The sequence below is a fragment of the Daphnia magna genome, linkage group LG6 (assembly GCF_020631705.1).
Source record: "Daphnia magna isolate NIES linkage group LG6, ASM2063170v1.1, whole genome shotgun sequence".
Classification (NCBI taxonomy): domain Eukaryota; kingdom Metazoa; phylum Arthropoda; class Branchiopoda; order Diplostraca; family Daphniidae; genus Daphnia; species Daphnia magna.
Window position 1 is genome coordinate 50574 of NC_059187.1, and position 24095 is coordinate 74668.

At 43.8% G+C, this 24095-nt stretch overlaps 2 protein-coding genes and 2 long non-coding RNA genes across 9 annotated transcripts; 2 read left to right on the forward strand and 2 right to left on the reverse strand.

The window, feature by feature from the left end:
• Window positions 1-64: 64 nt before the first annotated feature.
• LOC123473947 lies at window positions 65-473 on the reverse strand. The gene is made up of 2 exons (XR_006648465.1): window positions 333-473; window positions 65-253 (listed from the first exon to the last, which is right to left on the reverse strand). It is a non-coding gene; the product is annotated as an uncharacterized LOC123473947 (long non-coding RNA).
• Window positions 462-18216, forward strand: LOC116924665 (Down syndrome cell adhesion molecule-like protein Dscam2). Of its 6 annotated transcripts, none has more exons than XM_045175596.1 (19): window positions 462-678; window positions 8123-8365; window positions 8431-8682; window positions 8767-8928; window positions 9448-9600; window positions 9674-9791; window positions 9859-10221; window positions 10294-10750; window positions 10839-10896; window positions 10957-11067; window positions 11155-11316; window positions 12075-12389; window positions 12906-13231; window positions 13412-13499; window positions 13860-13988; window positions 14072-14245; window positions 14341-14805; window positions 14938-15644; window positions 15777-18216. In XM_045175596.1, exons 1-19 carry the CDS (start codon window positions 603-605, stop codon window positions 17922-17924), a joined length of 6507 nt encoding a protein of 2168 aa, XP_045031531.1. In that variant the 5' UTR covers window positions 462-602; the 3' UTR covers window positions 17925-18216. The 6 variants fall into 6 exon arrangements, with proteins under 6 accessions (XP_045031531.1, XP_045031532.1, XP_045031533.1 ...); XM_045175597.1 differs by having other exon boundaries at window positions 8440-8682; XM_045175598.1 differs by lacking the exon at window positions 12075-12389.
• LOC123473946 lies at window positions 8359-9198 on the reverse strand. The gene is made up of 4 exons (XR_006648464.1): window positions 8918-9198; window positions 8743-8853; window positions 8576-8685; window positions 8359-8517 (listed from the first exon to the last, which is right to left on the reverse strand). It is a non-coding gene; the product is annotated as an uncharacterized LOC123473946 (long non-coding RNA).
• Window positions 18217-19051: 835 nt separating the features above from the next.
• On the forward strand, window positions 19052-23811 carry LOC116924666 (lysine-specific demethylase 4B). The gene is made up of 7 exons (XM_032931193.2): window positions 19052-19795; window positions 19858-20043; window positions 20117-20203; window positions 20267-20553; window positions 20613-21780; window positions 21878-22712; window positions 22783-23811. The coding sequence occupies exons 1-7, from the start codon at window positions 19341-19343 to the stop codon at window positions 23134-23136; spliced, it is 3372 nt and encodes a 1123-aa protein (XP_032787084.2). The 5' UTR covers window positions 19052-19340; the 3' UTR covers window positions 23137-23811.
• Window positions 23812-24095: the final 284 nt, after the last annotated feature.

Consider the following 24095-nt stretch of genomic DNA (forward strand, 5'->3'; position numbering starts at 1 on the left):
GGTCCCTGCTGGATTTCCTTACATGTAATTTTTAGTCTACATTGCTGGCATTAATGCTTGCCTCTTCAGGGTGGTATACATTTTATTTCAGCATGCATGAATCATATATTTAACCCAACTGGGTTATCGTTGCTTAACTTGCTTAATTTGTTAATCATTTATATTATCTTGATGGCTTAATTTGGTCCTGCAGATGTAGCCTACACCATCTATAGTTTCTCGATCTTTTCATTTGTTGCAGAGCAGCACATCCCTGTATGGAGAGTAAGAGCTTGAATGCTGATGTCTACAAATGTAATGCATCATGCAAAGAGCATGCGTTCATTTCGTACGATATTTATGTGGAAGCATCGCGACGGCAGACGCTTTTAGTTAGCAGCACGTTACTATATATGGGATGTTCCGGCTTGATCTCCGGCAGTCGGTGCTCGACCACCATTGACAGCACAATACATCCGGCATTCCTTCTCCGTCGTATCCTTGTGGGAGGCGTTTTCCCGAAGACTGCACAAAATCATCCAGTGTTCCTTTACGCATAATTTGGAAAATGTCTTGTTAATGACTGTCTCCTTTGCGGCCACCAGCAGCACCATACCAAATCAATGGCTTTATTAGTCTTTATTCCATATCGTTTAGGCACCGCTACTCTCGTCTTCACTTGCTGCATGCTGATAACTGGTAAGTCTTGATGCCAGCATTCTTTCATATTTCTTCCAAGTTGATTACAATAGCAGCGCATCGATTGTACAGTAAAGGCCGTATCTCGGTCTTGTCGAATGCTCTGTGAATGCACTTTATTGCCAGGCAGAGGTTTTTGTATCAACCCAATGCTTATATTTGGTTTGCAAATGATTGAGTCTGTTTAAAGGGCGATTATGCTTTTGCTGCGCTTCCGGACATGAGCAAACCGGACAGACGATATTATTCAAATTCTTTGCTGGATACTTGTACCCTTTTATGTATATGATTTGGGAGAATAAAGGGAGAAATAGCGCGACAGACACCGACGTAGCCTGCGGATTTGTGCGTTCTTGTGTAATGGCCTTAGACGCCCGTATGTTTCTTTTTTTTTTTCCGTAGATGTTGTCCTTATACATGTCTGTTCTCTTTTGCGTTTGTGGGCGTATATATGTACTCATTTCTTTGTCCTGCTTCCCTTTTGAAAAGTATTTGGTCTGTCTCGGTATCGACATATGCGAATGGCTTGGCGGATGGGTGGGAGAGGCTTTGCCACATCATCCGCATATTCTCTCCTACATAGCCAAGCATTTCGTGTGCAGCACGTTCCCTCGTTGCCTCATCCAATCGATAGATTAGACGCAAGTACTATAGAGCCACAAGCCTTTTCTCTAATACGAACTAGAGGCTGTCTGTAGCACGTCACATGCTGTGCTCAAGAGACAATGGTTGTTGTTTTTTTCTTTTTTTTTTTTTTCGCGACCACTTTTTCTACTTTTTTCACTACTGAACATTCAAGACCCTTTTCTGTTGATGGGAATTTTGAATAGGATCGATATCGGGAGATTCGTTACGCGTGATTATTGCGGCTCAATCCTGTGTTTGTGTGTGTGTACAGATGAAGACATTGTTAGCTAGGTGCAGCTAGTTCTGATATAGCAATGTCTTCATCAATCATCTAGTGATGTCTTCATCTAGTATTACAGACCCCAAACGATGTACGCTGCCTTCTTCCTTGCTGCTGCCCTCTGTCTATTGTGCAGTCAAAGTTAATTAGTTATTCGTTTCTTGTTCGCTTTTCATTTCTATATAGTAATAAGAATCTTTCATCAGATTTGCATCAGTTAGTGTACACGAGGAGAACTGGAAAAAATCTTGTAGGTCTACAAGTTTCGAGGGATGTACCGTGTAATATTGGCGAATAACGTAGTAAACAAGCAGCTGCTGTTAAAACTGATGTCAAGTTAGTGGGGTATCGACGTATAAGAGCTCATTCTTTGTCACAACAATAGCCTACATATACTGTAGATATAGGGAAGGGTCTGCTTATACGAAGAAAAAGAAAAGAGAAGATTTCACCGGGTTTAAGTCTGTGTAAATGTTTTTGGCACGAGAACAAACCAAAAGACAGCAATACTAAAAAAAAGGAGGGAAGGGGGGGAGAGAGACAGTTGTCGGGAAACAAATGATGTCACGGTTTCCGATCGTTCCCCCGGAGTGCATCTTCAATAACAACCGGAGCAACCACTCTTTTCTTTTTCTCTCTCTCTTTTCTATGTCTCTGTTGTGTGAATCTGTGCGTCTCTGCTGTTGCTTCTACATATGGATCTATAAATATGAAAATAGTTTGCCTAAACTGAAAAAGAAACGGGGGGAGAAGCGATCCAAAACAAACAGTCTAATATATATAGTCTATTCACCCAAAAATAAATGTTTGGCTGATTGCTTGTATACCTATGTGTTGCAACGTATGAGATGTTTTGGATGAAGAAAAAACACTCTCCCGATATTGTATTGAACTTTTTTTCGTATATAGGCTACACGTCTAGTGCTATAGCTAAAGACCACATATGGCTAAACTGTCTTTTAAATGAAGTCTATTTTCATTTTTAAAAAAAAGGAAATGCTTGAAATTTGAATGTGTTGGCTTGAGGGCTGGTGCCTTGATGTGTAGCTAGATTTAAGAACGATTATTTATTAAGGGGTTTTGGAAGTGGTGAAGCGCAAAAGTGGCTGGATCTCTTACTCCATCTTTTTAAATGGCTGGGCCCAAAACGCTTTGATTGTGTTCGCTTCATTTCGTTTCTCCATCACTTTCATAATATCGACCAAAAAGACATTTTGCTTTATTTTTTACTTGCCTACTGCTCAGAAGAGCAACACGAGAGAACAAATTCGCACAGAGGAAAAATGGAGTTTGTTTCGTCTCTGAAATGAAAAGAAACTCATCAAGGTAGACGAAGAAAAACTCTAGAATAGGTAGTATAATTGATTTGCAAGCCTGTCGAGAATCGCCAGCAAATTCGGAAAATCCGGAATCCTAGAGACGAATAAATGCACTTGACACGTCGACGATGTATAGAAAAATGCGTGCGGGATGATGATGTCTTCTTTGACTTTCTTTCGGCAGCAGCACGTGTCTAGACAAACGGAAATCAGTGCACATCATCCGTCAGTCGATTGCACTTGCGTTCCCTCCTTCATCACTCATCTATTCAGTACAATTGTAAATACCCATTTTCTTTTGAAAAATGAACCTCACTTAATCTCGCAGTTTTTCTTCTACGCTTTCATCGAATGCCGCACATAACATTTGTCGAGTGGGCGTCTAGCTGTGCGATCAACAGCCTTCGATGCTACGATTGTGTCCTCTTTTGTTTTCCACTGTCATTTACAAAAACTCAAGCCACACTTTTCTTCATAAAAGAAAAAACCTTGGGAGTAGATTGTCTTTGTTCTTCCCATTGGTTTTTCTCATACCAGCACTGAAGAGTTAAACACAAAACTTTTCTCTTGGCCGATGTAATATTCATGGAAGGCAAGCCGTTAAAAATGACAAGATAGTCGGATTGTCTGATGGTTGCGTCATAGCACGTCAATCATTGACCATAAATTCAACTTTCCCTATAAACATTTAGAGTTTCTTGTCGTTCATTTTTCAATATCCAACCTATATTGTCCTACAATCTTTCAAACCAAATAACGGATACGAAATATAATCAAGACAACATGAATAGTTAGGGACATAAGCAATGGGTATTGATTATATACATCGTGCCTTACTGGTTAAAATAGATAAGCGTCGCTTTAAATGTTGTCGTAGTTGGAAAAAGACCGATGGTGTTAGCCCCGCGCTTCGACGACTTGCTACCTAGTTGAATTTTGTTCAATATAAATTATTAATTCAAGGTGACTCACAGAATTATCCAGTTGATAAAGCTCATTTTTTAAAATTATGAATAAAATTACAGTTTTCCGTTAAACCTTTCAGATTCTGGCTTGGTAGTCCAGTGGAAACAATTTCCGTTAAAAAAGCTTGCCATTTTGGCACTTAAGAATGAAAAGTTTTGAATTCAATTCTTAAAATTATTAATATTTTTCATTTTTAAGGTTCCATAATATTTCATTCATCCTTTTGTCCTTAATTATTTTGTGTCATTCAAAATATTGGCAACATTGGTCATTCTAAAAAAAACCAAAAACTGTTTTTGTTCTATTAATCTAATCAATTTACGTTAATATGTTGCGAACTAATAAATTTAAAAAGTGAACTATATTCAGTAGACTATACTGAATACAACTTTGTCGTAAAAAAGGAAAGTTTGTAAGGTCTACTACAGTTAAAAACTGTTAAAGCGTTAGAACTGTCATCATCGGTACTTTGCCGAGAATGACATTATATATAGGGGCCTTTTTAGCTAAGGAATCCCTCTGATGCTGACTGGATCTGCCTTATGGCTGGTAGAGTATATCGTTGAAAGGTAAAGTTGTCTTGTCTACTGTAATAAATGTCCTATGAAAAAGAGATAGGCGTAAGAAATATCATTTTGTTTGAGCTAATTGAAGATACTCGTCAATATAGTGGCAACACCTGTATCGAAAGGTAGTTTACTTATCTTTTAGACTGTTCTCTTGACAAATAACAGAAGTTGTACAGTAGAATAGTTGACGTGATGTTGAATGTGTAAGCTAAGACGTGAACAAGAAACGCATGTCGACCGAAAAAATTGACAGCTGCTGCTGGATGGTAGGCGTAAAGGCTGGCATCGACTGTCTGGAGGCTTTACGAACTCGTGGGTAACATGCAAGACGAACGGACACGTAATTTATGTAACCAAAGAGCGAGAAGAAGAAGGTGATGACACATTGACAAGTAGAGCAGCTCGTCTCCCTCTTGCTCTGTGCGCTATCAGATACAAAGAGAAATGTGTAACCTAACATAGACTGGGCTTTTCTATATATTTCCCGTGTCGCTATATACACAGCCAGTGAGCGTTAGATTACACATGTCGCCTTCTGATGGAAAATGGTGCAGTGGAAGAAAGTAAATCGAATTTAGCTTGGCTGCAGAGGCGACAGAGCAGATGACCAAAGTTGACAACAACAACAACACAGACCGGTGTTCGACTATACTCGTATCTACTGTGACAGCAACGGAGACGTTTGAGTTGGTGTGCAGTACAGCATCTTTTTACTTTCTTGCAAACTTTAAAAGAGGATCTCTACTTTTCGTTCGTGTTCTGTGTAGTCTACCATCGCTTCCCATCAAATAGTCAAGTCGAATTTATATACAAGTTTTCTCTTTGCCTCTTCTTTTTTTGTTGCGCCGTTGCGTCCAACAAGAAATTCGACTGCTGCTGATGGCAGGTTGTGAATGCAACTGCCGTTTTTGAGAACAGAAAAGTGTCGCATGTTTTCTGTTTGACATGTAAACCTATCAGGCATTGGATCGAGCTCCGACGGAAATGTAGAGGCCATTTGCAATTCACGATGTAATTCTCTTTTCTTGAATCGCTTTCAGATGTGTACTTTAGAAAGAAAATCTCGTCGATGCACGTGCTATTCTACAGATTAAACGACCTGGCAACGACAGCCAAGTAAACGTGAACAAGGGAAATGTATGCGCGTCTCGAAATCTTTTAAGCTCTTTGTGTCCATCAGCATGTTTTCGTGCATATTGGACTGGAGGAACAGCAGCACGAGCAGGGATTAATATCCCAACTGTATATTGGTTATTTTTATTTTGGCCGAGTTTTTCAATATATGCGAGCAAACGGACATGTCCGAGAGAGCAGCAACAGCTTCCGTCTGTGAACGTTGAAGCGAGTCTAATCGATAATATGCCGAGCAGCAGCGTCGGTGGCCACCTTTTATATAAACAGGCTTGTACGTTTTAGACGTATGAAACAAACGTGCCACGTGCTGCGAGCACTAAATAGTGCAGTACGAGATGTAAGAGTTGAATCTGTAGATGCGCTTTGTCTGTGCGTTTCGTATCGAAAGAAGAAGAAAACCAAGAAGAAGATAGAATTGTCTAGTATGGCCAAACAGTGCTCGTCGTCATCAATGAGAGCGGCACGTTCATCCGCCAAAATTGCTGAAACAGCAACCATCATCCGCGCACGGCGAAAAAGTGTAGAGTCAGTCACGCGGAACGCCCGCCTACATGGACGCAGTCGACCTGACGTTATCGCCCGCATCAGCAATAGCTGCCAGCCAAAGAACAATGGCACTCGTCATTCTCGATTGTCACGCAACTCTTTTTCGATTGACGTGATTCGTCAAATTTTCGTGCATATTCATCAAGTCTATTTGGCCGGCAAGAGAATAAAGAAAACGCATTCCTGATCAACGGCGAATTTTCGAATGTGTGCGTCAAACACACAAACAGTCTTAACTGGTGCGTCCGACTGTGCTGCCGTCTATTCTAAATGGGCTGCATTATTTCGACAATAATACAATTAGAAGCAATTAGTTGAAGGCTGAACTTTGAAACAGCGGCGGTTGCAAAAGTGATCTCCAAAGTTTCGCTATTGAAAACTGTCGACGCCACTGACGCCGAGACCAAGATCCAAACTACGCCGCGTCTTGTTCTCCCATGCAACGTCTAAGATTCTCAAACGCATTTGTTATACCAAAAGCTCTTTCTCTTCGACATCATGTGAAGAAAACGTGCTGTTGGTAGCGCTCGGTAGAGACGCGATAAATGCGGAATCGATCCACCACATTTATCTGGTAGAGTCGACTGCTTTTCTTGCGATACGCCGCCAAAAGAATAGACTCTTGATGTGTAGTATTGCTCGCCGGATGGGCACAGCCGCATTTATTGTCTGCGGCTCTCCATTAAAACTGGATTCCCCTTTTCTTTCGACATCTCCTTACTTTTTATTTTTTTTTTTGGCCCCACTATTTTCATTCTACACATTAATATGGCTGCGCAGCATTTAAAAAGGCATTCAAATGGTTTTCCATTTGAATGCTGCCCTTTTTTTTTTTTACAATCAATCGAGGAAAAAAAGAAAAAAGGGGAAACCAACTGGTAGCAAGAAAAAAATTCTTTGGAATTGAATTGCACACGTGCATTGAAGGGATTTGCCTATTAGTTGCTTCAACCTCACATTTCGTCATGTGGACGCAGTACACTATAGACTTGGATCTGTTCTATTGTGCTCGCCTTTGCACAGCGATCGATATGTGTAGTGTGTACTATACGCCTTTGTTGGGTTCCATCGGAAACTCTTTTCATGGCTCTTGACGACGTTCTACGAGGTCATATTTCCTATTACACACACAGATAGCCTATCAATGTGCTTAAACTCGGATGCGTTCATATGTACGTCTGTAGCAGACGGACGTAACGATCATTTCGACGCCAACGTCAATCTTCATCAAGGCTCTCAAACTCGCTAAAGATGTTTGGTTAGAAAAAAAAAAGGGCCGCATTCTGCATGTCAGTCACATGATCCATTATGCAATCGAATGATTCGAAATGTATTCCGTTTCTCTTCTGCTGCGCCTCCATGTCTACGTATATCCTTAGGGGTATTGTTCGACAGGATAGTCGAGACTCGAGAGGCAGCAAGAGACACACACACGAGTCGAAATAATCACGAGCAAAGTCTGATATCGAAACGTTCTTATTCCTCTCGATCGCCCTTGACGATGTGGCCCCTTTTTCTTGGCATCCAACAGCACCCGAAACAATAAAAATAATAAAAAGAAAGAAATAAATAAATAACGTCGGATGTTGGAACAGAGGAAAATAAATATATGGTGAAAGAAAAAGAAAACGAGCACGCCTATATGAAGCTCCTGCGCGTCGTTGCATCTTTTATAGATTGACCCTGACGACAGCGAGCACTGGCTCGATCGATAATCAATTATTTTCGTCGTCTCCCTTTTATTTTCTCTTTCGCAGCGTCTGCTTCATCGGTTCATCGCGTCTTGTGCGAACATATTCCTCACTATGAGCCTCCATCACCTACAGCATCATTATTTCTTATTACCTGATTGTTTTTTGTTTTTGTTTTTTTTCGTTCTTTCTCACTTCCCTGTTGCTCCAACGTCAAACTTGCAGCGGGAAATTCCATTTTAATTGGTTTCATCTGGCCGTGCCCTTTTGCCATGTACTTGTTCGTTTAGCCAAAGTCTTGTTTCCTAATAGGATTGCACGCCAATAGCAGCAGCAGCGGCAGCAGCAGCAGCAACGTGATTGCTTCATCCAATCAACACGCTGGCAGCGGAATGATGGACACATTTGCGTCGTCGGGAACAGCAGCAGCAGCTGGTCCTCGTTTCCAAAATCAATTGCCATCAGACGTGACTTTTACTCCCGATCGAGGATTCACCATCGAATGTCCAGTTTGGGGACAACCTACACCCCAAATCACTTGGCTCACATCCAAAGGTTAACACAATTCTATTCCCCTTTTCATTTGAGTTGTATAATGAACGGAATACTTGATTTTAAAGAACGTTTAGGCAGCAGCGCGGCAGGCAGCGGCATCTGGAATCCAGTCGAATCATCTTCTACGTCTGCACCGTCAACTGCAACGTCAACTGCAACGACAAACAATCTAATCACGTTATCACCGAATGGCAGTTTGACTTTGCACACCTTCCGGCCGGAGCAGTTCCGACCAGACGTTCACGCTGCCACCTACAGGTGTTTGGCAGCCAATTTCATTGGTCGCATCCTCTCCACTCCTGTGCGCGTCCGTGCAGGTACTAGTCTCGTCAAACTAACAATTATATTCGCCTTTTAAAACACAAAAATTGTCTTACTTTTCTTTTTGGCGCCAAAAAAAGTGATTTTGCCGCCATTCGAGGTCAACGTCGAGAATCCTCGAGTTCGTCGTGGCAGTACGGCTGTTTTTCGTTGCTCTGTTCCTGATTCTGTTCGTGATTATGTTACAGTCACTTCTTGGATTCAAGACAATCGATACGACATTTTTCTTACTTCCAGTCAAGGTAGACTATGCCAAGTGGAAATCAACGACTGATTGCATTTTCATGTGTGTCACCTCGCTAACTGTCGATCGACAAATGAAGTAATACGGGCCACGTTGACCTAAGGAACCATAAAAAAAAAAACACCCTTCTGCTCAGGCTCAATGAAATTATCCTCAAAGTTTTGACCTCTTTGTTTGATTTAGTATACGTAAATATTTGTTAAAACTAAAAAGATTGAATTGTTCCTATGTAGAAAATATCGTTACTCCTGGCTTTTGTTTGAACTCAAATCTGCTGCCTTTGCATATTTGGCAATCGCTTTTCTTTTCGAGTCAACGTTTACCAAGCGGTTTATTCAGAAATGGCTACCGTCGGCATGGGACGTCAGTTGCAACGGCTCAAATGGAACACAGTTTCTGAAAGTTGAAAAAGTTCCTCGAAAAAGTTTGGTTTTCAGTGTTCACTTTCCATGCCTTTAGCAATTAAAATGATTAAAAAACAACATGAAAAACTCAAAAAATTGTTTTCGTAAAACAGATGGACGTCACGTGATGTTGGCCAATGGCGACTTGCACGTTTTGTCTGCGCGTCAAGGCGACGAGAATCATTTGTATCATTGTCGAGTTCTCGTCCAGCCCAACGGGCAAACAATGACCAGTTCCACTGCTGGACGAATCATCCTCAGTCAAGGTATCTGATTGTGTCAACATTATTGATTTTCCAGTTGAGAAACAATGAAACATGACCTTTACGTGTACCCTAGAAACCATGACAAAGATGGCACCAGTCATTGTAGAAAGTGTGAATCGAATTCGAGTTTGGCGTGGACAAGATGCCGTTTTACCTTGTGTTTTTCACGGATATCCTCCACCTAAAGTCAAGTAACTATTTATTGACACAGTTCTTTTGTCTGACCAATTGTACGTAACCATAAATTGATCCATGCAGATGGTACAAAAGTCAAACGATTCAGTATGGCAATTTGTTGTTGCCACTGGTGGCATCAGCTGCCACGCAAGAGCATCGTGGTGGAGTGCTGGGACTTGGGCGTCATCGCCTCGTTGGTGGCACTTTACTCATCGCTTCCGTCGTCGCCGAAGATCAGGGCCGTTACATTTGTTCCGTCAACAATTCTATGGGATTAGTCGAATCACGTACCGAACTCGTTTTTCGTGACAAATTACAAGTCAGAATCGTCGAATCGTCGAACGTCGTCGTCGTCGCTGCCGCCGCATCGGCTGCCCAGCACATTCAAGTCGTCGATGCAGAGACGTCCGTCACCATCACGTGTCATTTCTCCGGTAGTCCCAGGTTAATCAATTTCACATTTCTTGTTCAATGGAATAACAACTTAACTTAAAATCTGGGGAAAACAAATTCTAGGCCGGTTGTCAGTTGGCTGAAAGATGGCCAGCGCTACTTGGTGGGCAATAGTGGGCGTGTCTCTTCTTCATCCGGCGACGACGGCTACACCGATATGGTCCAGTTATCCATTTCGTCCGTCCAACGTGAAGATGAGGGAATATACCAATGCCTGGCATCCAATGACGAAGGAGATTGGGCCCAAGCATCGGCCCAGCTGGCCATTGGAGCATTTCCTCCTCATTTGAAAGAAACGTTCAGTCGGCAAGTTTTACATCCGGGAAGTTCAGTCTCGTTGAAATGTTTAGCCTCTGGCACTCCGCTGCCTCATTTCACTTGGACGCTGGACGGGTTTCCGTTATCGCCCGTTTCCGAACGATATTTCCTCGGCCAGCAGCAACAAACGGGTCACGACGATCTTGTAGTGGCTCATCTCAACATAACCCACGTCCGAGTCGAAGACGGAGGCAATTACAAAGTGAGTTTTCGTGCAATAGGTAGCCTACCGTACGTTTTTCTAGTAATTCTTCGATTAAATATGGCGTTTGTGGCGTTTGTGCGAACAGTGTGCAGCGGAGAATCGAGTGGGTCGCGTAGAGCATTCAGCCAATTTGCATATTTACGGTAAACAATCGAGTCAAATGAGCGCAGTCAGCCGATGAAAAGAGGAATTTGATTTTGCAGGAGCTCCTTATGTGAGACGGATGAGTACAGTCGTCGGAGTTGGTGGCAAACGACTGGAATTACCTTGCCCTGTCGCTGGTTATCCCATTGAGGCCATCACGTGGGAAAAAGGTGACAATAAAAATGAAATTGCGTTTGCTGAATTCAATCAGCAAATAGTCAGAAAAGCGTGAATTTAGACTTGACTGTGTTAAACAGACGGGCGTCGTTTGCCGCTGAATGGCCGTCAGCGACTTCAATTCAATGGCAGTTTGACGATCGATCCGTTGGATAAGAGCAGCGACGCCGGTCTTTATAGTTGCGAGGCGCGTGGCCAGAACGGACTCTCGGCTCGCCAGTCACTTCAACTCAACATCCTCGGTAAGTTTCGGCACTTTTCTTTCCCTCTTTTTATCTGGAAACTTAAGCTTTTCCTTTAATAGGGATGAATAATCAAAGGCTAAATTATAATCAACCATCATTCGAGTAGTCCTTTTTTTTTTCTTTTTTTCCTTTTTTCTATCGCATTTTCTTAGAAGAAATGATGGCACTCGAGTTGATTAGAAAGAGTAAAAATTATAGATCCTCGGCAAGAGAAAACAAAAACGAAACTTAAAAAATAGCCTTTTATTTGATTTTTTTGGTTTTTCCTGCTCGCAGCTTTGCGACAATATTGACTCGGCGCCTTTTTCTTTTCCCCCGTCCTGTAAACTTGCTCGGTCGCTGTGTATACTCTTTGATGATGAGAAAGTCAACAGCGCTTTTCTATCCGGTCTGGGAGCAGGAAAAAAAAAAAAAAAGAAAGAAAAAAAGAAAGTTTTGTAGCCTCACGTCAAGTCCCTTTCCCTTGGCTCCTCCTCCTTTCTAAAAAATAAAGAAAACAAATAAAAATAAACAAAAAGAGAGAAAAGAGGAAAGCAAATGAGACAGACCGACTATATCGATCCAGCAGCCAGAAGCCAATTTAAGTCTCTCCCCTTTTATTTTTGTGAAAAAACAAGAAAAAGGAGATGAGTTAAGTGGGTAGGAAGGATAAATTAAGAAATTCCTCGACGTTCTTTTTTGTTGTTGCTTCCGGTCGCCGGAATTCCGTTAAAAAAAACAAAAAACACGAAAAAAACAAACGATATTGGATACAGACGCGCCTCATATAATGGCAATGAGCGATTCGGCCGTGTTGAATGCCGGCGAGCGATTGGCTCTTCAATGCGCCGTAGTTAAAGGTGGATTGCCGTTGTCCGTCAGCTGGTCGAAAGATGGCCAAGCGATTGCTCCGACAACTGCAACGACTGGGCCAGCAACTGCAACGACGACGACTAGCGTCCGTTTGGTGAATGAATTCACAGCCACGTTGACGATTGAATCGTTGACTGGACAACATGGTGGATGGTACGTCTGCCGGGCAGCCAATGAAGGCGGACGGGCAGAATCAGCTGTTCACGTCGTCGTTCAGGGTACTCCAACTACTCCATCCTTTCTCGCGTCCGCATTAGCCTGTTCCTCCTTTTCTTTTTCTTTTTTTCATATCTTATTTGATCGAACTTTATCACAAACACGAAAACAAAGGAAAAAGACACAAAAGTCTTTCTTTTAGGTCTGTGCGTGTGTGTGTGTGTGTGTGTGTGGGCGTGTGTGTTGCATGATTATATTTGACACACTAAAAGTCTGAAAAATCGACTCCAACATTGAATGGATTAGTTATACGACCAACCGGGAAAAGTTGAAATCCGCGGCCTTCAAAATTCGATTGTACTTTGCAAATTTATCATATTTACCATGTATTTATCTTTAAACAAACTATACCTATACACATTGAACTGATATAGGCTGCTTACGTATATGTACTTATTATTTTTGTATTCCCTTTGATTTGATTTGATTTGATTTCAATTTTCCTCGGCCTATTTCCCTTTGTTTTGTTTTTTTATGATTTCGAATTGTTTTGACGGGTCGATGGGGGTGGGCGACAGCGGGCCCTCGAATCACACCGTTCGGGATGCCGTCACGCAACGTGATGGTCAATTCTCGAGTGCAGGTGTCGTGCGTCATTGAAGAAGGCGATCCTCCTTTCCACATCCGTTGGTACCGTGATGACAAGCCACTCGTCCATCCCCATCACCACCTTTCTTCTTCTTCGGCTTCGTCTCCGTCTCAGCATCGTCCAGCCAATCCAGTGGGAGTGGCTTCCTTGTCCAGTACCGATCCGCCAATCAGACTCGGCCCATTAGGAGCCATAGCCAATGGATTACGATTGACTGATTTCAATTCTTATTCCTCCATTTTAACCATCGACCAGGTTCGCTTTTTATTTCGCCCCCTTTTTATTATTATGTTTTTTGTTTTTTTTTGATTTACTTTTTTGCCCACCTGAAGGAAACAAATCTCTTTACTAATGAAAAGTATACAACAAAAACATACGCCTCTCCCCCCCACCCCCGCCCCCAACCAAACCCAACAAAACAAAACAATAAATTAGGTGACGGTCAATCACGGCGGCAACTACTCTTGTCGGGCAGAGAACGCCGCTGGCACGGCCGTACATTCCACTTTACTTCACGTCAGCGGTAAATTTTGATTTTTCATTTCTGCCCTCTTTTATTTATTTTTTGATTTATTCATTTATTCATTTATTTTTAGATTTTTAGATTTTTTGAAAATTGATTTTCTCATATTTTTCTATTAGGGTATTAGGACCAAACAAATAGTTTGAATGCTTTATTTTCTTTTGATGGATGCTTAGCCTTGTTGTCTGGACAACAACTGACAGTCGTCCATGAGCTGTAGTTGCATGTTTCTATTTGCTTGATTGCCTGTTGCCCGGATTCCAAGAAACATCCTCTTTAACATTAAGGGCAAGCCACTCCATCTAGACGCCAACAAAAGAACTAAAAACTTTCATTTTTATCTTTCTGGGGTGCGAAAAGTTCCGCCTTTTTGGGTCAATCAACAACCACCCGCCGACACAGTGCAGACTGTCAGCGGCCACAGCGTCGAGCTGAAATGTCACGTTCACGGCGTACCTACACCGCAAGTCATTTGGTCTTTTACTAGAGGTCACTCATTTTTGTTCGTATTCATTGCCATTTGTCAAAACTAGATATTGAATCTTAATCTAGTCTTTTCATTGTGTCTATAGATAAAACGGCCGACAAGTACACGACGCTATTCGCCAATACTAATCGAACTTTATTGGCCAATCAAAGTCTGGTTATTAGTCCAGTCGATGTGTCCGATGCTGGTTACTATCAGTGCGAGGCATCCAATGGAGTTGGAAATAACATCAACGCTCTTATGGCTCTCCAGGTTCACGGTCAGTTGTTTAAAACGTTTGAGCGAACCAATTGAAAAGAATTGATGTTTTTTTTGGTTTTTTTCAATCCAATTTTTAAATCCCCCTCCAATCAGCTCCGCCGGAGGTGCATTTAAATCAAGATTATATGGCAGTTAGACGTGGATCACTAACTGGAACTGTACTGAAATGCTCCATCCGAGGCGATCCACCGCTCAACATCCATTGGCGGAAGGACTCTGTCCCTTTGGATCCTACCCAGTCTCGTGTAGTTACCAGAGCTCAACCGGCAACTGGGTCGCATCCGTCGTCGTCGTCACTCCATCCCACCTTGTTAACGAGCGAATTGAGTGTCACCAACGCCGCAGTTGCGGATGAAGGCCTTTACGAATGTGCAGCTTCCAACATGCACGGAGAGGACAGCGATGCCGTTTTCCTTCAAGTGCAAGATGTTCCGCAACCTCCGCTAGATGTCAGAGTTGCCTCGGCTGCTGGGAGAAGGATCCAATTGGAATGGAAACCTCCGGCCGCTGATGGAGGCAATCCTCTTCAAGAGTTTATCATTTTCTACCAATCCCCAGGTATATGGACAGCCCGTATTGTTTGACGCGGGAGTGGATAAACGCGGAAAAATGCTCATAGTCTAAATCAAGAATTGATTGAATTCGTAATTCGTAATTCGTAATTCGTAATTCGTAATTCGTAATTCGTAGGGGGAGATGTGAGACAAGAACGGATAATGGCCAGTCAATTTTCTGGTTCTATCGGAAACCTCCAGCCGGCCACAGTCTATCAAGTGTACATGACGGCCTCCAACGCGTTGGGACAAAGTCAACCGAGTCTCGGCCTGACGGTCACGACGGACGAGGAGGCGCCAGAAGGCCCTCCGCTACAAGTCGGCGCCAGTTCAGTCCATGCGCGTGGTTTCACACTCAGCTGGGCACCGCCGGCTCATCAACTTCAACACGGAATCATCCAAAGCTATTTGGTGACGATCGATTCCGGCCGGATGCTTAATCGAACGGTGTTGCCATCGAGCAGCAACGAGTACACGATGGCAGGCCTTCGACCCAACACCAATTATCACGCTTACGTGCAGGCAGTGAACAACCAGGGAAGTGGGCCAGCTAGTCCTTCCGTGTCGGTCAAGACAAGCGAGGCGCCGCCGGAAGAGCCGCCACTGAACGTGGCTTGCGTTTCGCTGAATTCCCAAAGTCTTCAAATCACTTGGCAACCCCCGCCGGCCGATTATCGCAACGGGCTATTGCGAGGTTACAGGATTTTTTACGAGCCGCTCAGCGAATTGCTTTACCTTTCATCGCCGGACCAGTCGGATTTGCAAACTGGTTCATCACAAACCACCACCGAGTTGACAGTTTTCCTTTCGGGCCTTCAGAAATTTGCCAATTACAGCATTCAGGTGAGTGAAGGGATACGTCTAACGTCTAACGTCTAACGTCTAACGAACATTTACATTCAAATAATAATCATAATTTTTTTAAAAACAACAAAAAAACAACAAAAAAAAACAAAACAAAAACAAAAAAATTAGGTATTGGCTTTCACTGGGGCCGGTGATGGAGTTAAAAGTCAGCCGTTGACTTGCACGACTGAGGAAGATATTCCGGAAATGCCCACGCGATTGAAAATAGTCCAAAGTGGGCCGGATAGTTTGACAATCAGCTGGTTGCCGCACCCTCGTCCGACTAGCCGCGTCACCCACTTCACAGTTTACAGCAAAGAAATCGAACGTGGCCAAGATGTCAATCCGCAAAAGTGGACGGCTGCCAACAGCGGCCCGTCTGCTGGTCGGCTGGAGATCCGCAATTTGAGGCCTCGACGGGCCGTCTTCTATTTCCAGGCGGCGGCTGTTAGCAGCCAGGCGGGTGAAGGTCCGAGAAGTTCGACCGTCAGTTTCACTTTTAACCCGACCAATAAAATCGTCGCTGCCGTCGTGTCGATCGGGTCCGGTTATTTGGTGGCGCGCGGATCGCGTCTGATTCTGCCGTGCACGGCGCTAGGTGACACTCCGTTGCAGATCAGTTGGTTGCAGGACGGGCGCCAACTCAGCGATTGGCTCAACCTGAACCCGCTGAAGCTGGGCGAGCAAATCCAACAGCCGTGGATACAACAGCGACCCCACGATCCAGACGACCCAGACGACCCAGACGACGAGAACGCAACAGCCGGACTGATTCAAGTGTTGACGAATGGATCGTTATCCATCGGCCAGCTGAGCCACAACGGCGGAGGCAATTACACGTGCCAGGCGCGCAATCGTCACGGCCAGGATCAGGTCGACTATTGGCTGACTGTCGTCACGCCTCCGGCCGCACCTCAGCTCCGTTTCGCCGCATCCAACTGGTCCTCCGTTACGCTTCAGTGGGCCAGCGGCAGTCCGTCGACCGATCAAAGCAACCGGACAAGAGTTTCAGCGGCTCGCCATTACGTCATCAAATATCGACCGAGAGAGGCCGCGAGATGGGCGCAGATAATGCTTCCGGCCACTTGGAGGTCGGTTCCCGTTGGAGATCTCAACTGCGGCACCGAGTACGAATTCGTTTTGGTGGCCTCCAGTCGCGTGGGAAACAGTTCGTCCAGCAACGTGGTGACGGCCAAGACCAAAGGATCGCCGCCGGAATATTTAGCCGCCGACGCGCGCCATTCCGATTTGACTCTGACACCCACGTCGTGCACCGTCGATCTAGTCCGTTGGCAGGACAGAGGTTGCCCCATCCAGCAGTTCATTTTTCGCTTCCGGCTGGCAACGGATTCGGCTGGTGAGTGGATTATCGCTGGTGCCGAATCGCCTCCGCAGCAAACGTTCCTCCTCGCGGGATTGATTCCAGGCCGAGACTATGCCGTCCGCGTGACGGCTTTGAATGCGGCCGGATCTGCCCAACGCGATTATTCCGTTCGGACGCCTCCGCTGATGGACTCTCACAGCAAGTCGGATGTGCACGGCGGCAGTTTGGCGCCGCTCTTTTCCGATCCCCGCGTGGCCGTCCCCATGGCCGTGTCGTCGCTGGCCATTGTGTTGACCATCGTCACCCTTTTGCTGCGCTATCGCTACCGATCCGGCACCGACTACCTGCGCCCAGATTCGCATCCTCAAACGGTCGGCAATGCCAACGTCCGGACGTATGCCGATGGTGGAGATACGCCCGAAGACGGTAATAGCAGCACGTTGTCGGCTTGTCAGAAGCGTCCGCCTCCGATGGACTGCAGCGGGCGCTTGAGCGACTACGCACCGGATCAAGTGTCTCCGTACGCCGTCTTTCCAAGTCTGACGTCGTCGGGAGGCAAATCTCAGTTCTCGTCCAGTCGGCGGATGAAAACGTTCGTTGTCGACGGAAGCAAAGATTCGCTGTCGGTGGAGATGAGCAATTACGCTCCTCCAGCGCCATCTATGATTAGGCGCATGCACCAACAGCAAGCGGAGGAAGAGCCCATGTACGATTACATCGCGCCGTGCGCAACAGCGAGCGGCCCGAATCCGAGCGGGCCCAATCCGAGCGGCAGAAGCAACAAGTTGACGAGTAATCCGCAATCGGTTTTCGTGCCCATTATTCCGGCACGGAGTACGTGGAATCAGCAACAGCAAATGTATCGTCAGCAACACGGGCCTAATCAGTCGTCTCCCCATTATCATGGCGACTGGAACAACCAGGAAACTTTGGCACTCAGCCAGCGGCTCTAAGTGGAAAACTGTCTACCGCATTTGTTACTTACTCGTTCGTACGTGTCCCTCCACCTGAAACTTGGCTGACAATTTCAATCGCTTTCTTAACAGGAAAGTTGTAACAAAACAAAGGAAAACTTGTGTGTTTGGCCAGTCTTTCATGTTGACTGTTTCTTCTTGTTCAAGATCTTGTTTTATTATTATTATTATTATTATCATTATACAATTACCAAAAAGAAATGTTTGTTGGTAAAGTATTCAATTAATAAACGAATAGCAGATGTTGAAATAAACGAAATTTGTTTTCGTTTCGGATCTTCATTAATCATTATATATTACATGACGACATTCGCAACCAGCGATCGGCCAACCCTCGTTAATCAGGAGCTTATTCCTAACCCGTTTTTTGCATCAAAATTTCATTATCATTATAAAATATCGAACAAATTATACATACATATATATTTTTCATTTCAGCCGCCATTTTCTTTAAATGGTGGCGGGGCGGCCGGAAATCAGCCCCACACCGCCCCACCAGAAAATGATCACCGGGTCCCCGATCGGGTAGAGCTTTACAACTAATTTTACTGCTCGTCATTCAAGGCAGTGTTATTCACATAGTAGTACTATAATTGTACTGTCGAAAACAGGTAACACAACCTGAGAAAAACTCTGTTAATATGGCGGATGTCCTACCTGCCTTTCCACTCTTTGAATTTTTCTCGTCTACGTGGCCTTCGTCACTTTACATGTGACTGCATTTGAAAGATGTACGAGTTTCAATACTGGGTTGAACTTGAATGACGAGAACGTGGCTCGTTTTGGAATCGAAATTGATAAGACAAAGTATTCGCGAATAATCTGTCTGTCAAGTCAATTTCATACTTCTTGTCTGCACGAGTCGCTCAACGTTAGTCGTATTCAATTCTTCACCATCAGTAGGGACTAGGGAGGCGCCCCGGGCTCAAGGTTGACTTAATCAATTAATAAATTAAGATTAAATTCTAGATGACATCCCTTTTACAAATTTAAATAGAAAAAATCGTGCAATCACAAAAAGAAATTGGAAAATAGGAAAATTCAAAGAAAAATTATTCAACACTTTTTCTGCCCATCTAGCGAGGATGATTCGAAGCCATTTGTCTATTGCCAAGCATTCGTATCATTTCATCCATTAATGGCGTCTCCGTGATTTTGCGTGCTGCACCCTAGTAACTTCTCTCCCTGTTTCTTGGTTTGATGGTCACGTAGACCAATAGCAATGTGCGCTACCCTCCGTGTTTGCATTAACGAAACCAGTGGTTCTTGATTTGTCAAAGAATCTGGAATCTGGCAGAAATATTACATTTTGACAGCTGTGCCCGCTGCAGAGGTGCGTTGTGTTGCCTACGTTATTTGACCCCAATAACAATAACATAACACCGAAGAAAAAACATGGAGTGTGCTCCCAACTCTTCTTCTGGTGGAGTGCCGAAAATTCAGGTCTTTCGGCCCACGTGGGAAGAATTCAAAGACTTCAATAATTACATCATCCAAATTGAGAAATCAGGGGCACACAAAGCTGGCCTAGCTAAAATTGTGCCCCCACCTGAATGGAAACCTCGGGCTGATGGCTACGATATGAGTGTTATTGGAGAAATTGAGATCCCTGCTCCAATCTCCCAAGTTGTTCAAGGCAAACAAGGAGTCTACCAAGTATTCAATATTCAAAAGAATTCCATGAAAGTGAAAGACTTTATGCGCCTAGCAAATAGTGCCAAACATGTGACCCCAAGTCACTTTGACTACCAGGACCTTGATCGTAAATATTGGCGCAACATCAGCTACTGCCCACCAATTTACGGGGCTGATGTTTCAGGCAGCTTGACTGATCCTGACGTTGAAGAATGGTATGGAATTCCTTGGTTTTCTTAAGTCGTACCGTTCCACATTTTACGTTTCTTTATTAAAGGAATATCAACAAGCTGGGATCAATTTTAGATTATGTCAATGAAGATTATGGTATAAGCATTGAGGGAGTCAACACAGCATACTTGTATTTTGGGATGTGGAAAAGCTGTTTTGCTTGGCATACAGAAGATATGGATCTCTACAGCATAAATTACCTCCATTTTGGGGAGCCAAAAAGTTGGTATTGGTAAGTTGCGTTTCCTATTGTTAGTCAGGTTGTAAAGACAAATTTAAGTTTAACTGTCAACGTGTTTCTCTAGCGTCCCTCCCGAGCATGGCGCTCGACTGGAGAGGCTAGCCAACAATTTCTTTCCCGCCAATTATAAAGAATGCCCCGCCTACCTGAGGTAATTAGTATTGAATCATGTTGCGTCTTCGCAGTAACTCTTGAATGTTTGGTCTCTTGATAGACACAAAATGTCGGTAATTTCACCGATGGTTTTAAAAAACCATTCAATCCCCTACAACAAAATCGTACAAGAAGCCGGTGAATTTATGATAACCTTTCCCTACGGTTATCACGCTGGCTTTAATCACGGTTTCAATTGTGCGGAATCGACAAATTTTGCCTCGCCGCGCTGGGTAGAGTATGGCAAACGGGCTACCCAATGCGCTTGCAGACCAGATATGGTTAAAATCAGCATGGAAACATTCGTCAAACGATTTCAGCCTAAGCGCTACGATCTTTGGGTCCAAGGTATCCAAATTAATTTGTTATTTAAGAATCCACTAACGTCAGCCTCATATCATTATCAGGCAAGGATATTGGCCCGCATCCGGAAATGCCTGGGCGTTTTTCGGCTGCACCCCATCCGTCTAAAGATGATCTCCTTTGTAACAAGGATTACACAGACACCGATTTACCTGAACATTTTGTAGAACCGACCAATAAAAAGGCCAAGCGGCATTTGATTCATCAAAAACTAGAACAAGAACAACAGCAACAACAACAGCAACAACAACAGCAACAAGTGAATCAGACGGAAGAGGAAACGGCAAACAACCAGGAAAGAGTTGCCTTGAAAACTGAAAGTAACGAAGAGCAAACCAGTGTGATCATTGAAGAAGAAGATCTTCTGAATGATGAGCACTTTGAAGTGATGAAAGAGATTTATTACAAAGCCGGCGAAATCGAAAGCGATGGACTAGAAGAACAAAAAAGTGATCAGGATGAACAAGAAGTATGGGAACCGGATATCGAAAATCCCGATTCCAAAGCCAAGGTTGTGTCTAAGAAATCGATCAAAAGAAGCAAGTCAAAGACGAGCGCAGAGGGCCATTTAACTAAAGTCAAATATCGTCGAACAAAATCAGAGTCGACTCCGAGATCCCTGTCTCCACGATCTCATATCGGCCATGTTTCAGAAATAACAACAACAACAACAACAACCAACCCACCAGTTAAATGTGCACAATTGAAAACAAATGTCATGTTTTCCGGATTCCGCATACCTAAAAAAGTCCCATCACTCGATAATCAGAGTGTTGCGGTTTGTGGCTGGGCCGATGCCGAAAACGCATCAACGCAAAGAACTAACGCGTCATTCAATTGCTACTCGACACCTAAAGTTTTGAACGAAGAGTCCACATCCCAGGACTTGTTTAGTAAAACAAGAATACAGAAACCATCACCAAGTTCTCACATCAAATCGTGTCCTGTTGCAGTAGTTCAGCTGTCTGCCAATTCATCACCTCTGCTTGCCACTCCATCGCCTGCAACAATGAAACCCCCGTCACTAAGTGCATGCCCCTCAAAAGTAGCAACCAATCCATCGAGTACTACAGATCTCCTGCGACAACAGTTAACCTCCATCAAATCCGGTACCAACAAAATGTCGCCGTCTAGTTCGGGAGATGAACGAAGATCGAGAAAACAAAAGAGCCCACGTAAGGGACTCGATTCCAGAGACACGTCAACTAATCTGTAAGTTTCATGTCTTTGGATTTGTGAAATGTATTACTCATTTGACGTTTTGTTTTGTTTGTTTTTTTTTGGGTTTTGTTTGTTTTTTCATTTCTAGGACGATCATGTGGGATCAGCAAAAGGATTGGACTTGGGCTAAAGAATGCGAATTCAATTTGTTGAATAGCCACCAAGAACCGTACTGTTGCGTTTGTAGTGTATTGAGACCGTCTGTGCCGCAGAGACCGCAACAGCATCAGCAAGAGCACTTGTCACGGTCTAGCGTTTTGGTGCCGGAAAAAGTGTTCGGTTCCAGTCGAGTTTCCATCACCTCTTCACTCTTGTTGCGCTGCTCTTCGTGTTGTGTTTGCATCCACGCCAAATGCTGTGGACTAGCCGAATCGACGGTGGCCGACAACTGGTTGTGTCGGCGTTGTGACCGCAACGAGATGCCCCAACACAAGATCAAATGCTGCCTCTGTCAACAGCGAGGAGGGGCCCTGAAGGGGACTAGAGACGGACGCTGGGCTCACATTCTCTGTACCATCTGCTTGCCGGGTGTGTCCTTCGGTCATCCAGACCTTCGTGAACCCATCATTATCAATCCGCTAGGCTGGAAGGAATATGTGCTGTTGAATTGTGTCTTTTGCTCCAATAGTCGGCCCGATTCGAGCACCAACTGTGTAACGTGGCATCGAGGTATTTGCCTTCCTTGCGTCAAACAATGTGGACGGGCTTTCCATCCAATGTGTGGCCTAGTCAACGGTGTACGATTCACCGTCAGTCAGGATGGCAATCAATTGTCTGCCAATTGTTGTTCGTTGATCTATTCCCCGCGATCGACAACAACGTCGTCTGCTACTTCAGCAGTCGGGAAAAAGAAGGTTCCTGTTAATGTTTCACTCGGCCAGCAAGTCTACGCCAAACATCCAGAAGCGGGTGAATACCGCCTCGTAAGTCACCGACAATTTATTATTTCATTCAGAATTTAATTTTAATGGTTTGTTTGTTTGTTTATCACAGGCTGTTGTAACCGACAATACTCAAACGGTCACCTATTATTCTGTTGATTTCAACGATGGGACTAGCAGCCAAGATACGTATCCGGAAGACATACGCAATTACAACTGCAAAGAAGACGGTCCTCCCCCAGAAGGAGCTGCCGTCGATGTTATGTGGACCGATGGGAAAAGCTATGATGGCTTCTATCGTGGAAGTACAAATCGTAAACTGTACAGCTTGTCTTTCTGTGACGACGGAGACACTGTCATCACCGCCGAAAGATGCGAATTTTACCATCCTGACGAAGATCTTCCTAAAGATCTAAACATCCAAAATGGACAAGCAACGGGCAGCGGCATCAGCAGCGCAAATTGATAGGCTTCATACATGTTCAGGCATTCAACCTTGATTGTGTTCTTAAATCAAACCCGAGTCGCAGAAGAGCAACTATAAGCCTCCCTCTCCCCCTTTTTTTTTTTTTTCTTTCTTTCTTTACATTTTGTATCAATTGTCACCTACCTAACTATCGTTAAGTTATTGAGGAATCAGTTTGGTTGGATACGCCATTTAAGGTTCATCCCATCCAGCAATTGTGTACTGAGGTTGAATTAACATACTGTGACTTCTACCTGAACTTAATACTAACATGGAATTAGCAAACTGATTTAAACCATAGCAGTGAGAGCCCGAGAGAGAGTATGATTGTGATGACTAATTTTTTTTTTTCTTTTTTTTTTTTCTCTCTCGCTTTGTTTTGAACTAAAGAGTGTGTGGCCGCGCAGTGTAGCGTATTTTTTTTTTCTTGTTCTAAAAAAATACCTCGTTAATCGCCGTCACCATTTAATGTGTGTGCGTGTTCACACAAAAATAATGTATACAGCTTTGTGTTACTACTATGCGATTCGCACCAGCATTTGAAGAGCAATTTTGCCTCCACCTTTTCTTGTTATCACTCCCAAGGCAAAATTTCTGTGTGTACCAGAATTTAGGAAGATAACCGTCAACTACTGACATGGCTGTTTGAATCGAATAAAGTAGTCGCAGTATTAATAGCTATGTATTATTTTGATTTTTGTCTAAACGTTTATTCGTGCAGGAATACAAGAGTGTAAGGTATCATTCTAACCTAAGGCTCTGCCCCAGCTTACCTGAGCCCGTACGGAAGCTACTGGCGCGACAGTTCAGAATATTGAAAAAAAATGTGATTAAAAACATGTGTGTCGCGCCAGCACCTTCCGGTAGGAAGCCGAGCCCTATTCTTATCATTCACCATTGAATTTGGTAAGAACTGAAAGATTTTTTAGCAGTTGCGAAATATTATTTTGTATTCATAA

Excerpts from the sequence above, each read along its gene's own strand:
- LOC116924665 (XM_045175596.1), top strand. The coding sequence starts at position 603 with ATGGCTTTATTAGTCTTTATTCCATATCGTTTAGGCACCGCTACTCTC. Across the intron at positions 8,366-8,430 it reads CACTTGGCTCACATCCAAAG|AACGTTTAGGCAGCAGCGCG; the intron begins GTTAACACAATT and ends TTGATTTTAAAG. Across the intron at positions 14,246-14,340 it reads TATGGCTCTCCAGGTTCACG|CTCCGCCGGAGGTGCATTTA; the intron begins GTCAGTTGTTTA and ends CCCTCCAATCAG.
- LOC116924666 (XM_032931193.2), top strand. The coding sequence starts at position 19,341 with ATGGAGTGTGCTCCCAACTCTTCTTCTGGTGGAGTGCCGAAAATTCAG. Across the intron at positions 20,044-20,116 it reads GAGCCAAAAAGTTGGTATTG|CGTCCCTCCCGAGCATGGCG; the intron begins GTAAGTTGCGTT and ends GTGTTTCTCTAG. Across the intron at positions 22,713-22,782 it reads AAGCGGGTGAATACCGCCTC|GCTGTTGTAACCGACAATAC; the intron begins GTAAGTCACCGA and ends TGTTTATCACAG.